This window comes from Lutjanus erythropterus, chromosome 14, assembly GCF_056507025.1.
Source record: "Lutjanus erythropterus isolate fLutEry1 chromosome 14, fLutEry1.hap2, whole genome shotgun sequence".
NCBI classification, from domain to species: Eukaryota; Metazoa; Chordata; class Actinopteri; order Lutjaniformes; family Lutjanidae; genus Lutjanus; species Lutjanus erythropterus.
This window is the reverse complement of record NC_139330.1, coordinates 37562702-37576750: the sequence shown is the minus strand read 5'-3', so window position 1 is coordinate 37576750 and position 14049 is coordinate 37562702. Positions and strand designations below refer to the sequence as shown.

Genomic DNA, 14049 nt, shown 5'->3' with positions numbered 1-14049 from the left:
CAAAGCAGGATACACCTATCAGATGTGCCCAAGTGCCTTCATTGATTCACAGGCGAGTTTGGGCCGAACATGCAATAAACCAATCAGAAAGTCAGCTCTCATCACCTTTTAAGAGGCAGGTGCCCAGCAGCACAAGCGGTGTCAGCATGACGGCGGATTTACCAGGAGGAAACAAAGAGAAAAGATTTTCAAAGCAAGGAGACAGATCTACTGGTTCGAGAAGAGAATGTGCAAGAGCACGCAATATATGGAGACAGCAGGACATCTCCAAAACAGCTTCACATCGAAATAGTTTACTTTACAGTAACGCCTGCAAAAACCAATACAATAAATATGAACTGCAAATGTCATGCAGATATGTAACTGGTTATGTTTTACACCGAAGCACCTTGTTAATCATTAATTATTAGCATCATCATCATTATTAATTTTACTGGCTGAGGAGCGGGGAGAGAGATGGTGTAGTAGAGAGGGGAGGCGAACAGATCCAGAGGCCGCGAAGCTTCCCAGTTCCGCTGGTACACCTGAGCCAGGTGGAGGAGCAGTTAAGCGGAGGTCTGTGATCCTCCTTCTTCTCCTCTCCCACCTAATCCTCATCTCCTCCCCTCATCCTCGCTCCTCTGTCCCGCTGCGAAACAAGTTGTTCTGTTCTGAAGTTTGGAGTGTGCAAAATTACGCACGGATCTATCCAACCAGCTCAAATAGAAGCACACATAACTTTTTTCTCTGTTGGGCTGGAGTCCTGTGGTCAAATATAGTGTGTTGTATATTTTGTATGTTATAGATCATAACTGTGCAATCATTGTTTTTCTGGATCATAACAAACAGGCAGACACAAACATTACATCTGCTCCAGTTGTCATGCTGACTCATGCGATAAAGACGATCTGAAAGCTGTGATCGCGGCCGTGCTCACTTCGCAGGTCTATTTAGATTTATTAGGCTTTATAATTATAATTATTTTCCTCATTAGTGAGTTCATCTTTAAAGATGCATGCGCACATGGCTGTTTAACATTGATGGAAAGTGTTCTGTGATTGTGGACACACACGAACGCTTTTAATTTCAATATTTCCATTTTATTGCTGATAAAAAAATATGTTCGAATAACACTTAACTAATCCACACTCCCGTGTGAGGAAGAGAATGACCATAAATGAAGGTGTTTTGTGATTGTGAAGACGTGTGTGTGTTTCGGCCAAGCCCGCCGGGTGCTATCTTGTGCTGAAAGACCACAGACTTTGCGCTTCGACCAGGTTTTGGCTGGTCTAAAGCGCAAGCGCGTTTTACTCCAATGCGCTGAGCACAAGATAGCAAACGCGCCGACCACGCCTTGGTTTTGCCTTCATGCTTAGACCTCCCGCCCACAGCGGCACAGACCCAGCGCAAGTGCGTTTGCTATCTTACACACATGGCAAAAATGGTACTTGCGCTGGCGTAAGATAGCAAAATCACTTGTGCTGGCGGCGCAATGGCTCCACAATCACCAAACACCTTAATTTACATTAGTCTTTATTCTCCACAGGAGTGTCGATTAGTGAAGTGTCCTTTGAACATATCCACCAGCAATAAAGTGTAAATATTGAAGTTAATAGTGTGCAGGTATGTGTGTGTCTTGCCCTTGGCTGAGGTGCGCACACTCATCTCCACAATCACCAAACACCTTTCATTTATGTTTAAAAGTCGCGCGTGTGTCTTTGAAGTTAATCTCACTAATAAGTACAACAGTACTTTTATTATAATAATAAGCCCAATAAATCTCAGCAGACCTACAAACGGGATCACAGCTGATTGTCTTTATCAGATGAGTCAGCATGACAGGTGTAGTGTTTATGTCTGCTGTTTCTTATGATCCATAAAAACAATGTTTAAAGAATTATGATCTATAACATATAAAATATACAAGACACTATATTTGACCACACGAGTCCAGCCCAACCTGAGAGAAAAAGGTCTGTGTGCTTCTATCAGAGCTGGTTGGATATATCTGTGCGTAATTTTGCGCACTTCAAAATTAAAAAACTCTTTCTGATTATTTCGCAGCAGGTCAGATGAGCGAGGATGAAAGGAGGAGATGAGGATTAGGTGGGAGAGGAGAAGTAGGAGCACGGACAGCCGCATATCTGCTCCTTCACCTGGCTCAGGTGGGCCAGTAGAACCAGGAAGCTTTGCAGCTAGACTGGATCTGTTCGCCTCCCCTCTCTACTGCACCATCTCTCTCCCCGCTCCTCAGCCAGCAGAGTTAATAATGAAGATCATGATGATTGCGTTTGCGTTTTCGTTCCTCGAACCAGGAGATCTGTCTCCTCACTTTAAAAATCTTTTCTCTTTGTTTCCTCCTGGTAAATCCGCCGTCATGCTGCCTCCGCTTGCGCTGCTGGCGCACCTCTCTCTCAAAGGTGATGAGAGCTGACTTTCTGATTGGTTTATTGCATGTTCGGCCTAAACTCGCCTGTGAATTAATGAGGGCACTTGGGCACACTGATAGGTGTATGCTGCTTTGCACTGGTAGCGCAAAGGGCGGAGCAGGGCAAAATATCACTCTTGCCTGTGGCAAAGGTGGATTTGGACACGCCTTGAATAAATTAAATCCCTTGCGCCTTGCACTTTCCATTTGCGCTTTTGATCAGCGTAAGATAGGGCCCATTGTTTGAGTTCTTGTTGCATCATCAGTCTTTGTAGATGGAATTAGATATTGCTCTGATATGATAGTCTCTGTTGGTTCATGTGCTGGCCTCCATTTAGGCAGATGAAGCAGATTCTATTTGTTTGTAATTTCTTGTACATTTGAGCAGAGGTTTCTTGTGAATTCTGGTTTTTTTTTATGGATTTACCACTATAATCTCAGGGCATATCCATGTTTTTTCTTGTAAATTTGTGATGCATTCAACACCCCCACACACAACCAGCACGGACAACACCAACACCAACACCAACAACCACACAAACGGCACAGACACAGACAACACCCCCACACACACACATTCAACAAAATCAAATGTCACATCAAATGACCTTTTTCAGATTAATCATTTTAGGTTGGTTGTGTTGATGTTGACCTGATGATAAGTTTGTAATAATAAGATTGGCTGTGTTTTGCCTTTTTCCTTAAAAATAAAATGCATTGGAGCATTTAAAGGTGTTTATTTTTTCCATCCAATTTAATTGAAACAATGTTTTCTACAATATTTAGTTTTAAAAAAGAAAAGGTAATTTAATTAGAGGAAAATACAGTAATTGTAATAAATAATAAGTAGCAATAACAAGTAATTATAGCTAGTTATATTAAATAATTTTGAGTACACACTACTAACAAATATAAATACTAAACTTCAGGTTCTATGTTAATATAACTCAACATTTATTTTCAGCTTGTGTAAAAATTTAGGATTCCATGTTAATACAACTCAACATATTTATTTTCAGCTTGTTTAAAAAGTTAGGATTCCATGTTAGTAAAACTCAACATATTTAGTTTCAGCTTGTGTAAAAACTAAAGTGGTATAGGGCAACGGGTTTCCACGCGATTTGCGAGAAAAGTCAACTCATTTGGGTTAAGAGTGTAAAACAAATGTTTGAGGAGTCAGGGGCTTTTGCTCGTGATGATCACGACATTGGCAACATCCCAAGTCTTCATATGACTATCAATCTTAAAGTTGATATCCTAGTTCAACACACATATGCCTCCATACCAAAGCCACTTTACAAAGAGGTTAAACAGTACATCCAAGACCTGCTGGCTAAAGGCTGGATTGTTAAGTCAAAGTCACCCTTTGCAGCGCCTGTTGTCTGTGTCAAAAAGCAAGATGGAACTCTCAAACTGTGCATAGACTATAGACTGCTAAACCAGAAAACCGTACCTGTCCGCCAACCACTGCCCCACATTCAGGACCTTTTGGATACTTTGGGTGGCCATAGCTGGTTCAGCATTCTTGACCAAGGCAAGGCCTACCACCAAGGCTACATGGCGGAAGGATCTCGTCACATGACAGCTTTCATATCTCTATGGGGGCTTTATGAGTGGGTGAGAATACCATTTGGTCTCTGCAATGCTCCTGCTGCTTTTCAGCACAGCATGGAAATGATGCTTGACACCCTGCATGATGACTGTTGTATTCCTTACCTTGATGACATTCTCTGCCACGCCAGGTCTTTTGCTGATCATGTGGGAGCAGTGTGTCGAGTCCTAAGAGCACTACAAAGCCATGGTGTTAAGCTCCAACCCACAAAGTGCAAGCTGTTCAAGCAAGAGGTCAGGTATATGGGGAGTTTGGTCTCGCCAAATGGTGTGAGGGTTGATCCAAAAGACATTGAGGCTGTAGTGTCACTGAGGGAGAAAGAGATCCTCTACAGTGGGGGAGTCCACAAACTGCTTGGGTTCCTGAGCTACTACCAAATGTACATTCATGACTTCTCCCGCATTGCGAAACCAATATATGGACTGCTACAAGTGAAGGGGAACCCTGAAGTGGTACAACGAAAGATCAAAAAGGGCAAAGAAGCTCAGTTGTCCTCAAAGACCCCCATTCGTTGGACTGATGATCAGAGCATCCTTGAGCGGCTCATTGATATCCTTTCACATCTACCTGTACTGGCATACCCAGATTTTGAGCTGCCTTTTGTTCTCCATACAGATACCTGTCAGCAAGGACTTGGTGCTGTCTCATACCAGCGACAGAATGGAAAGCTGAGAGTCATCGCATACGGTTCAAGAACTCTCACCCCAGCTTTTCTTTTTTTTTTTTTAGGATTTTCTTACGGCACTAACTTGATGAGCAGGAACATCTAAATGTAGCAGTTTACTTCAAAAGGTACATGTTTTGTTCATTCTCTTGTACATTTTATTTACCACTTTTAAAAGCAGTCAAGTTAAGGGTTTTAAAATTGTCAGTATTCAGTTTCGTATATGAATGATTGTATCTTAATGGCTCATATTTGGATGTATAATTAAGCTGCATTATTGCTAAGAGGTAAATACAATACTTTCTGAAAGTAAACTGCTACATTTAACTGTTCAAATTAGTGCCATTAGAAAATCCTAGTTAAAACAGAAAAATAAAAATACATGTATACTGCCTCTCAAATGTCTCCACCTTGTATTTAAAGCCACTTTTGACCCTTTTAGGCTGCTGTAGCTGATCAGTGTGGAGTGTTGAAGCCAGAATAACAGACTGAGTTTAAGTCAGCAGCTGTTAGTTTGTTTCCACAGAGGGAATATATGACTGATAGTATGACTGACAGTATGAGCACACGTCCTTTTATGTTTATCATGTGAAGTCAAATATGAGTGAATTTTGTTTAGAAAATCTTACCATGATCACAATGCTAATTTCCACTGTTAACTTTCCTCCGTCTTCTCTCTCCCGCTGTCTCTGTCTGCACCGCTCTCGCTTGACAGCCGCTGCCGCACTCACAAAACAAGCGCTCCCTCCTCCCTCTCCTGTGTCTCCTCCTCATTTGCTGAAAACAGACAGCGCTGAAAACGACAGAAATGACATTGTACTGCATCGCACCACCAAACTTTCATAATGCTCAAGTGTAGACTAAGTTTGGGTTTTATAAGAAAGATGAGAAACACTGCTGCAGATCATTTCTGCAAAACGTGTGCAGTACTAGACAGGGTGCGGCAGGGCAACCACAGACTCCTTTTGGTTGCCCTGCCGCACCCTGTCTAGTGTCATTGCTATCAGCAGAAATGGTGGAAAGGCATAGAGGAGGCAATCCTTGTCCCCTCCATCAGGCAGAACCAAAGGGGGCAGTGTGTCGTGGTCTCCAAGGCGAAAAGATCCACCCTTGCTCTCCCATACCTGCACCATATTTCCTCCACCACCTCTGGGTGGAGTCTCCACTCCCCTGAGGGAGGTTACTGACGGGAGAGATAGTCCGCCACCACATTCTGTGGCCCCAGCAAGTACATGGCCCTGAGACTGGCAAGGCGAGGGTAAGCCCACACAAGAAGCTGCTGTGCCACCCGCAGTGACATGACCAACCTGGTGCCCCCGACGATTGATATGGTAGACAGCAGACTTGTTGTCGGTACGCACCATAACATGCCTGTGCCTCAATTATGGGAGGAATTTGCGGGGTGCCAAGTGCACAACGTGGAGCTCCAGTACATTTATGTGCTCCGCCCCCAGCTGCGCAGTACAGAGCCCTCTCACCGCCCTGTGCCGCCGGACTGCCCCCCACCCCAAGGCAGAAGCATCGGTCGGCACCACTTCATGACGAGAGGGGATAAAACCCAGGGAGATGCCCCTGGTCAGACATGCCCTGCTTCTCCATTGACGTAACGCAAGGAGGCAGCAGCTGGACACCTTGACCCTCCTAGACCTGTGCAACCGTAGATCTAGACAGAGGCCATTGGTCCATACTTGGAGGGGCCATGTATGACTTCACCAACGTCAGCATACCCAGCAGCCTGAGAAAAAGGCCATATTTCAGCATTCTGTTCAGCCAGAAACAGCGGGGGAGCCCAAGTATAGCCTCCACCCACCACAGGGTGGGGGAGACAAGCATTTGGCGGGAGTCCAGAGTCAGACCAAGGAAAACTTTCGTCCGACTAGGTGTGAGACAACTCTTGGCATAATTGACCGTAAGACCCAACTGCATCCCATGACGAAGAAGGACTGCTGTATCCTGCTCTGCCCCCACCTGGGATGGAGCACAGATCAGCCAGTCGTCCAAATACAAGAATATCTTCATGCCCTTGGCCTGCAACAGGGCCAGCACTGCCCGCATACACTTGTGAAGCATACACTGTGAAGACCCACGGGGCAAGGGAAAGACTGAATGGGAGCACCTTGAATTGATAAGCCCTGCCCTTGTATGCGAAGTGCAGATACTGCCTGTGATGTCGTGTCGTCCTTAAAATTGACTGACGTGAACCAACTGTCCTGTGTCACAGCTTGGAGCCAGTCTGCCATGCGCAGCATGTGGAAGGGCAACACTTTCAGAAATTTGTTGAGCCCTCGTAAGTCCAGTATCTTTTTTTGGAATCAGAAAATAAACTGAGTAGAACCCACCTTGCTGTGTCTGCAGATCTACTCCTTCGATGGCATCCTTCTCCAGGAGGGTGGCTATCTCCTGCCTTAATGCCTGCACCTTTGCAGGATCATTGACCGTGGTCAACTTGATCCCACTGCAAACTGGGGGCCTGAAGATTGTACCCTTGGGAAAGCGTGGCCACCACCTAAGGGTCTGCGCAGCTTCCCCAGCAGCTGAGGTGCTGCTGGGTGAAGCGTCCAATGACTGGCCCTGGGCCCTCAGGGCTTACTGCCCCGGCCCTTTGGCACTCTGGGGGGAAAATAACTTGACCCCCGACCCCTCTGTGCCTGAGGTGCCGACTGTGTGGGAGCACGGCGATGGTGATCGGACCGCTCAAGGGTCTGAGAGGTCCGTGGAAAGCCGCTGGGCTGGGTGTCGGGGGTGACTGGAACTGTACCCCTGAGAAGGGGCAAGACCTGCTGTGCCACTGGGCCAAACAACTCCCCCGGAACTACAGGAAGAGTGCGGAGGGCCTGCCGACCTGGCTCTGACAGGGGAGACTGTGCAAGCCAGACCTGGCAGCGAGTCAGTGTAAGTGTAGACAGAAGCCTGCCAAGTTCCCTAGCCATAAGGGCGAACGCCTGCAGAGAAGTATCACTAAGGCTCTGGACGGAAGCATCCACGCCAGAGGTTTGCAGGGACTGGGACAGGGCCAGTACTAGGTGGGAAAGGGAGTTCCCAATACTTCCATATCATAACACTTGACCAAATAGTCATCCGTGACGCGACACTGCAGCCTGGGACAGCGGGCATCCTGTCTAAGGACTTCATCAGGAGAAACAATGAGGGAGGCAACAGACTGCTCCACTGCTGGCATCTTGCCCAGCCCGTAACCGTTGGCATCCTGCATGGAAGCCAAGGCTCTGCCATCCGACGTGTGGTGAGAGAAGTTTTTGGGGTCTGACCAACATTTATGCAGCTCCTCAATGTATGGCTGAGAAGGCAGCACTGAAAAACAGCATGCGACGGGACCCGCCTAAGAATGCACTACTCTGGGCTCCAACTGCCAGAGCCTCATCCAAGCCCAAGCGTGCCAGCGCTATATGGATCAGGCAGCCTCTGAGCCCACCTCTGAGTTGCCTGGACCCACTGCCCGACTGCTGAGAACAGGTGTCGGAAGCATGGGTGGAAGCCTCCTCCTCCCCCTCACCAAGTCCGTACTCACAGAACTGGCTACAGGAAGCCCTGGTAGACAGAGCATCCTCATCCCACCCAGGTGGGATGGTGCTGGGCACCCGGGAGGCAGTTTCTCTGTCCGGCTGAAGGCTAAGCAACAAACCTTTAATTTCAGCAAATTCTGAGGCTAACGTGTCAACCTTAGCTGCCAGACAATCCACCTTCTTGGCCTTCTTCCTCAAAGGGGCACCTTCAGGCGGAGAGCGACCTGACGCACCCCGCAACGCCAAAGCCACACCGGAGGCAGGAACCTGTTTATCAGGCTGCCGGCCCTCTACCTCAGCCAATCGAGCCAGTTTCAAGTCCCGCGGCATGTAACTGCAGTTTATGCATGGACTATCGGACAGCCCCTCCCTCAGGTGGACAACACCGAGGCATTTTGGGCATTCGTCATGGCCATCGGATGCCAACAACGGGGCCATGCACGAACGACAAGCATGCAATCCCAACATGGCTCCTCAATGACAAACGCTTACTCGAGAGCAAAAGCACTCCTGGTAAGCGAGCCTTACACGGCCCTCGAATTATCAATCAAACAAAAGAAAAACAACTCCCACTGCCAATCTAAAAAATAGGGGGAGCGACTCTTCACCTACATACGGCACTATGTAACAAAAAAATAATGTCCACCACAAGCGAAACCACTCGATGGGGAGCCACTATTAATCCAATCAAACAAGGAGATAAACGCCTTAACGAGTGAAAGCACCCGCCAGAGAGCAACAACGTAGCCGCTAGCTATGACCAAGAAGCCCGTCAGCTAGTCAGTGCAGAAGGCAACCACCAGTGCAAACACTGGACACAGCGGCAAACTCAAAAGGTGACCCAAAATCAGGCTCCTTCCGATAACTTCAAGATAAAGATAAAGATAACCACTTTGGAAAATACTCACCTTACCAGCCCTGCTCCAGAGCTAGCAACTGCGTCAGCAGCAGTTCTGCTCTGAATCCATACAGGACGGCGAAGACACCGGTCCTCTCGATAAGAGCTCCAGAGAGTAGCTGTACTCCAGTAATCGCAGCCCTTGGAGGACGGGACTGTAGCTCCAACTGGTTGGTTGCAGGGCTCCCAGCGAAAATATGAGTACGCTAACTGTTCCTCAATCCAACCTGCATGTGCATAGCACCTGCAAGAAGATACAAGGGACGTCCTTTTTGATGACGGGGACGTATATACATCCAACGTCATCCCAGGTCACATGTGACTTTGTTGACATTAAATTCTCGACCTGCGCGAGCGCGAGACAGATAATATTCAGTTTTAAGCACTGCCTCTGGCGGTCAGGAAGAATGAAATAGAACCACGCCGCTCTTCATATGAAAAAGAGCAGCAGATCATCTTACTGCAAAAATACTGATGTTTTAAACAGTTTTAAAGTTTCTCATTTATCTCATCTCATTTACACGAGACTCTTAATAAGATAGAAACATCACTGTAATGTCTCCTTCTCTCTGTCTCTACTGTTACTATATTTAGTAAAACTATCAGGATTTTTGGCAACTAACAGCACTCTACAAACAGCATTAATTGAATCAAAATGTAAAGACTGACACATTGCATTGTCTTGTATTGCGTCATATTGTACGTATTGTATCGTCGATACGTACTGAATCATCTCAGTCAGTGAGATACACACCCCTATATGTATGTATACATATATATATATATACATATATATATATATGTATATATATATATATATATATATATATATATATATATATATGTATATGTATATATATATTCCACAACTCCATTGCAGAAATCCAGCCCCAAACCTGCAAGGAACCTCATGCTTCATTGTGCCTGCAGGCACTCATTATTGTACCGCTCTCCAGCCCTTCAGTGAACAAACTGCCTTCTCCGACAGTCAAATATTTCAAATTTTGACACATCAGTCCAGAGCACCTGCTGCCATTTTTCTGTACCGCTGTTTTTCTGAAGCTGTTTTGAAGGCAAAGGGTGGTCACACCAAATATTTGATTTTTCTTCTGTTTGCTCACACAAAATAAACAATTACGTTATATTTTTTTTGAAAGCATTCTTACATTACAGCATTTCTTCACACCTGCCTAAAACTTTTGCACAGTACTGTATATATTTATAATCATTAAAACAATATTTAATTTCCTTCATTTGGTGGTTGATGTCCTTTGTTTTGGCACCCACTGTCTTATATACCATGTTATTTGCCTGTTGTTTCTGTTGTTTGTGATAATAATATTTTAAGTGTATTTGCAACTACCTTCATACTATTTCTGTTTAGTGTATAATAATTTCTTTTGAATTTATTGTGTATATATTTTTTTCAATCTGGTTTCTTTTTCTTATTGAGGGTCTGTTGAGTTCTTCAGTACTACCAATCCATAACTTAAAGTATACTCTCATACTATTGTGTCCTGGTCCGATCAAAGTGATAGTTCACCCATAAATTAAATTTCAATCAATATCTACTCCCCCCTGTGCTGATGTGAGGACGGGTGAAGATTTCCAGCTCACAAAACACTCCTGGAGCTTCAGCAGAAAACAGCATTGTGGCCAAATCCAGTGCAATTGAAGTGAACAGTGACCAGTTTTAAAATGTAAAACACACACAAAAAAACCCATATAATGTCTCCATACTGCTCGTGTGGTGTAATCCAAGTGTCCGTAAGCTGCAACATTAAAATTTGACCCAAAAATACACCATTTACACCATGTTTTTAACCTAAATATCACACCACACTTTAAGTGTCAAAAGCAAGGCAAAGCTTTCCACAATAGGGCAGTACTATTACAGGCTGTAAACAAATCCAACTGTCCTGTCACAATGGCAAAGCAGTCCATTACTTAAGTAGCGCAATCTTAGATGACCACAGCCAACATAATACAGAATATTGTTTATTCCTGTTGCCATAAATGTAATCCAGGCCTTGTAAAGTTCCAACATGCCAAGTTGACTTGAAAGACTGACTTTTTTGTTGACTAAGGTTGACTTTTTAGCCTGAATCTTCACTGTAGATCCCCAGCTTGCAGCCACGTTCATGTGCGCATAGGGTTGAATGTTCAGTGTTGGTTGTTCAGTTGCTTGCTCTTTTTAACTCGTCTGACCTCTCTGTGACTTCCCACCTCATTTCTCTCCTCACTAACTTTGCAAATTAGTTTTCAAGGAGGGGTTTGTCTTTACGACCGATTTAGGCAGAGTAGATAATTAAGACTTGATACCACCTTTTCAAATGGACAACGGTACACAGTGTTCACACTACTCAAATGAGCAGAACTTTTGGGTCAAGTGTACTTGGATATGGGCCCAGTTCCCTTGATCTGAAACCCCTCTTAGACCTTTGCCACTTAACATAGTGTAACCTGGAAACATGAATCCAGTTTCTCTCTTTCATACTATGCTGCTTGCAACACATCACAGTCACCAAATGGAGGATAGACATACAGGGTGATGTCAAAAAGTTTTAAATATGGTACCACATGGTTTCTTGAAGTTTTTACACTGTGTACCACCTAATATAGCAAATATCATGACTTTATTTTCCTTTTCATCTAAATGCCAATTAAATGTATTAGTCTATGGTACCTATGATGACAACAATCTGAATCTGTTCATACATCTCTCTCCATAAATGGGCACTGAAGTCAGGCTACCTGGCGAACTGTAAACTTGGCACTGTCAGCCACACACCTGTCTACGAAATTTCAAATATAGGCAGACACAGCTACCATATGTGATGATGACAGGACATAAGTATGACATGTAAAGTTCTTAAGCCTGCTTGGATAACTGCAATTGTGACACCAAAATTAACTGGATCAAATGGAAACAGTAGTACAGTATGGACACCTGTGGTTTGATTTTAATGACAGAAATTTCACAGCACAATGAAATTTATTTGGATATTAAAGACAAAAAGTTATTGTCATGTCGCATGTGTTTCATTCAGTATAAAAGTATATAGATTTACTGCAATCAAATGGAAATATATCTGAAAATGTGTACTGTATTTTTACACATTTCTTAATTTGTTTTTATTGGAGTGAATGGTTCATTTTTCCTAATGCTTGTCTCTGCTGTGAAACTGATGAATGGGCCATTTTTGACTTTTGAAACTAAGGGAGGGTTCACCTCACTGTAGTTTCCGGGTGCAGGTATTATAGAAAGAAATAAAGAAAAAAAAAAAACATTACAAACCAACACTTAAAAACAAAGCTCAGCATAATCCAGGGTTTTCCATCATCAGCTTCTAGATAATGAGAGGGTTTGATGCCCTTAACATTCACTTTCATCTTGACATTCCCTTTTTTGTGCCTTCACATACAAATGCACTCTCCCACATTCAATGTGCTTCTTCCCATCATTCCAACTTTGAAAGTGACCACTAAGAACTTGCTTATCACTTTCTTCAAGCGGCAAAAAGTTTCTGTTCTGAATTGACTTTGTAATAATGTTGTGATAAAGTAACTGGCCAGCACTGATCCACTGAACTGAATGCATTCCACACTTTTGTGAAGTTTTAACAAAAATATTTAAAAATGTGCAAGTGTTGTATTCTGTACATCCTGGATTGAACATCAGTCTCAGTCATCTCCACTGATCCCCAGCAGACCACACCACACTGGAGGCAGAGTGGCAAAGTGTTGCAGTCTGCAGCATCCCAATGGAGCTCTGCCTGTGCTTATGCCTTGAGAGCACATGATAACTCCAGGTGGGAGGGCCTCAGGCAGCCCAGCATATCCCAAAGACAGAAGAAATTCCTGGTATCAGCTGCCAGGGCCTTTCTGGACCCCCAGGGCTGTCCATTATTGCTGTGACCAAGTCAGCAGTCCTGAAGAGGAGGAACAGAGAGATTTATGTCATTATTACCAAACCACTGTTTGGAAAAAGTGACTAAAATTGACAGAACTTTTCAGTTTTCAGAGCTATAAAACCTTGCATAGGAGGGCAGTGTAATGTCTGTCTATGAATCAGTAAAAACACCCCCACACCAACACAGCCCCTTGCAGGGCTTTAATGCACAGCTAATGATTTGTGTCTGACCTCCAGGGGGTGTCATAGAGGTGGTGGTGGGAGGTTTGACAAAATAATCTTATGGTCCTCATCAGTGAATGACTGACTTGGCTTTCATGGCCCAGTTGTTGTCAGTGTCAGTGAGAGATGAGGTGCATTTTGAGTTAAGATTATTTTACCAAAGTCAAGGTGAAAGAGTAGACTTCCTTTCTGTTTAAAAAGGTGATTCCACCTCTACACATTACATTTCATCATCTGTTGCCAGATGACTGCTGCCCCAAGCATAGCTGTGACTTTGCTAATCTATCTGGGAAATCAAAACCTCCGAACCTGCCAATCAAGTTCAGCTTTTGGACCCCATACCAAAGCTCTCTCTATGGCTCTCCCAAACTAACCAAATTCCATGGCCAAAATCAGTCATCTTATCTCACTGAACACAGGAGTGCCTCGATAGATTAGTTTGTTTGTTATTGTGTGACTTTGGTATTTTAAATGTTTACTTCAGATTCACTGGTCACACCATAATAGAAGGAAGAGAAAATTACTGATATAAACAACTGTTTTCCAACAGAAAAGGCTGTCTGACAGCAAGATAATAATATTTTCAATATAGCGTACGCTGTTTTTGCTTCTGACCCTGTCCACAGTGGGACAAACTGGGGGCATGCTGACCACCATCTCCTATAGCATAAGTACCTCATACAACCACACTTCAAAGAAATCTGGACTGTCTCTTTTAGATTATTTTGACAAAGTCAAGGTCAAGAAGGGACCTCCATTCCCTTTTTTTAATTCACTTCCACAACTTACATTTCATCATCATTTCACCATCT

General features: G+C 44.2%; 1 protein-coding gene and 1 long non-coding RNA gene across 8 annotated transcripts in view; both read right to left on the bottom strand.

Annotated features, from left to right (window-relative positions):
* LOC146315945 (uncharacterized) overlaps positions 1-14049 on the bottom strand; it is a 151152-nt gene that overhangs the window by 72639 nt on the left and 64464 nt on the right. The gene's annotated exons all lie outside the window — the stretch shown is intronic.
* Positions 12858-14049, bottom strand: part of rasgrp3 (RAS guanyl releasing protein 3 (calcium and DAG-regulated)) — a 59922-nt gene continuing 58730 nt past the window's right edge. For all 7 annotated transcript variants that reach the window (XM_084735778.1, XM_084735783.1, XM_084735779.1 and 4 more), the window contains one exon: positions 12858-13034. In XM_084735778.1, coding sequence (XP_084591904.1) covers positions 13026-13034 — 9 coding nt within the window. In that variant the 3' untranslated portion in view covers positions 12858-13025. The remainder of the gene's footprint in view (positions 13035-14049) is intronic.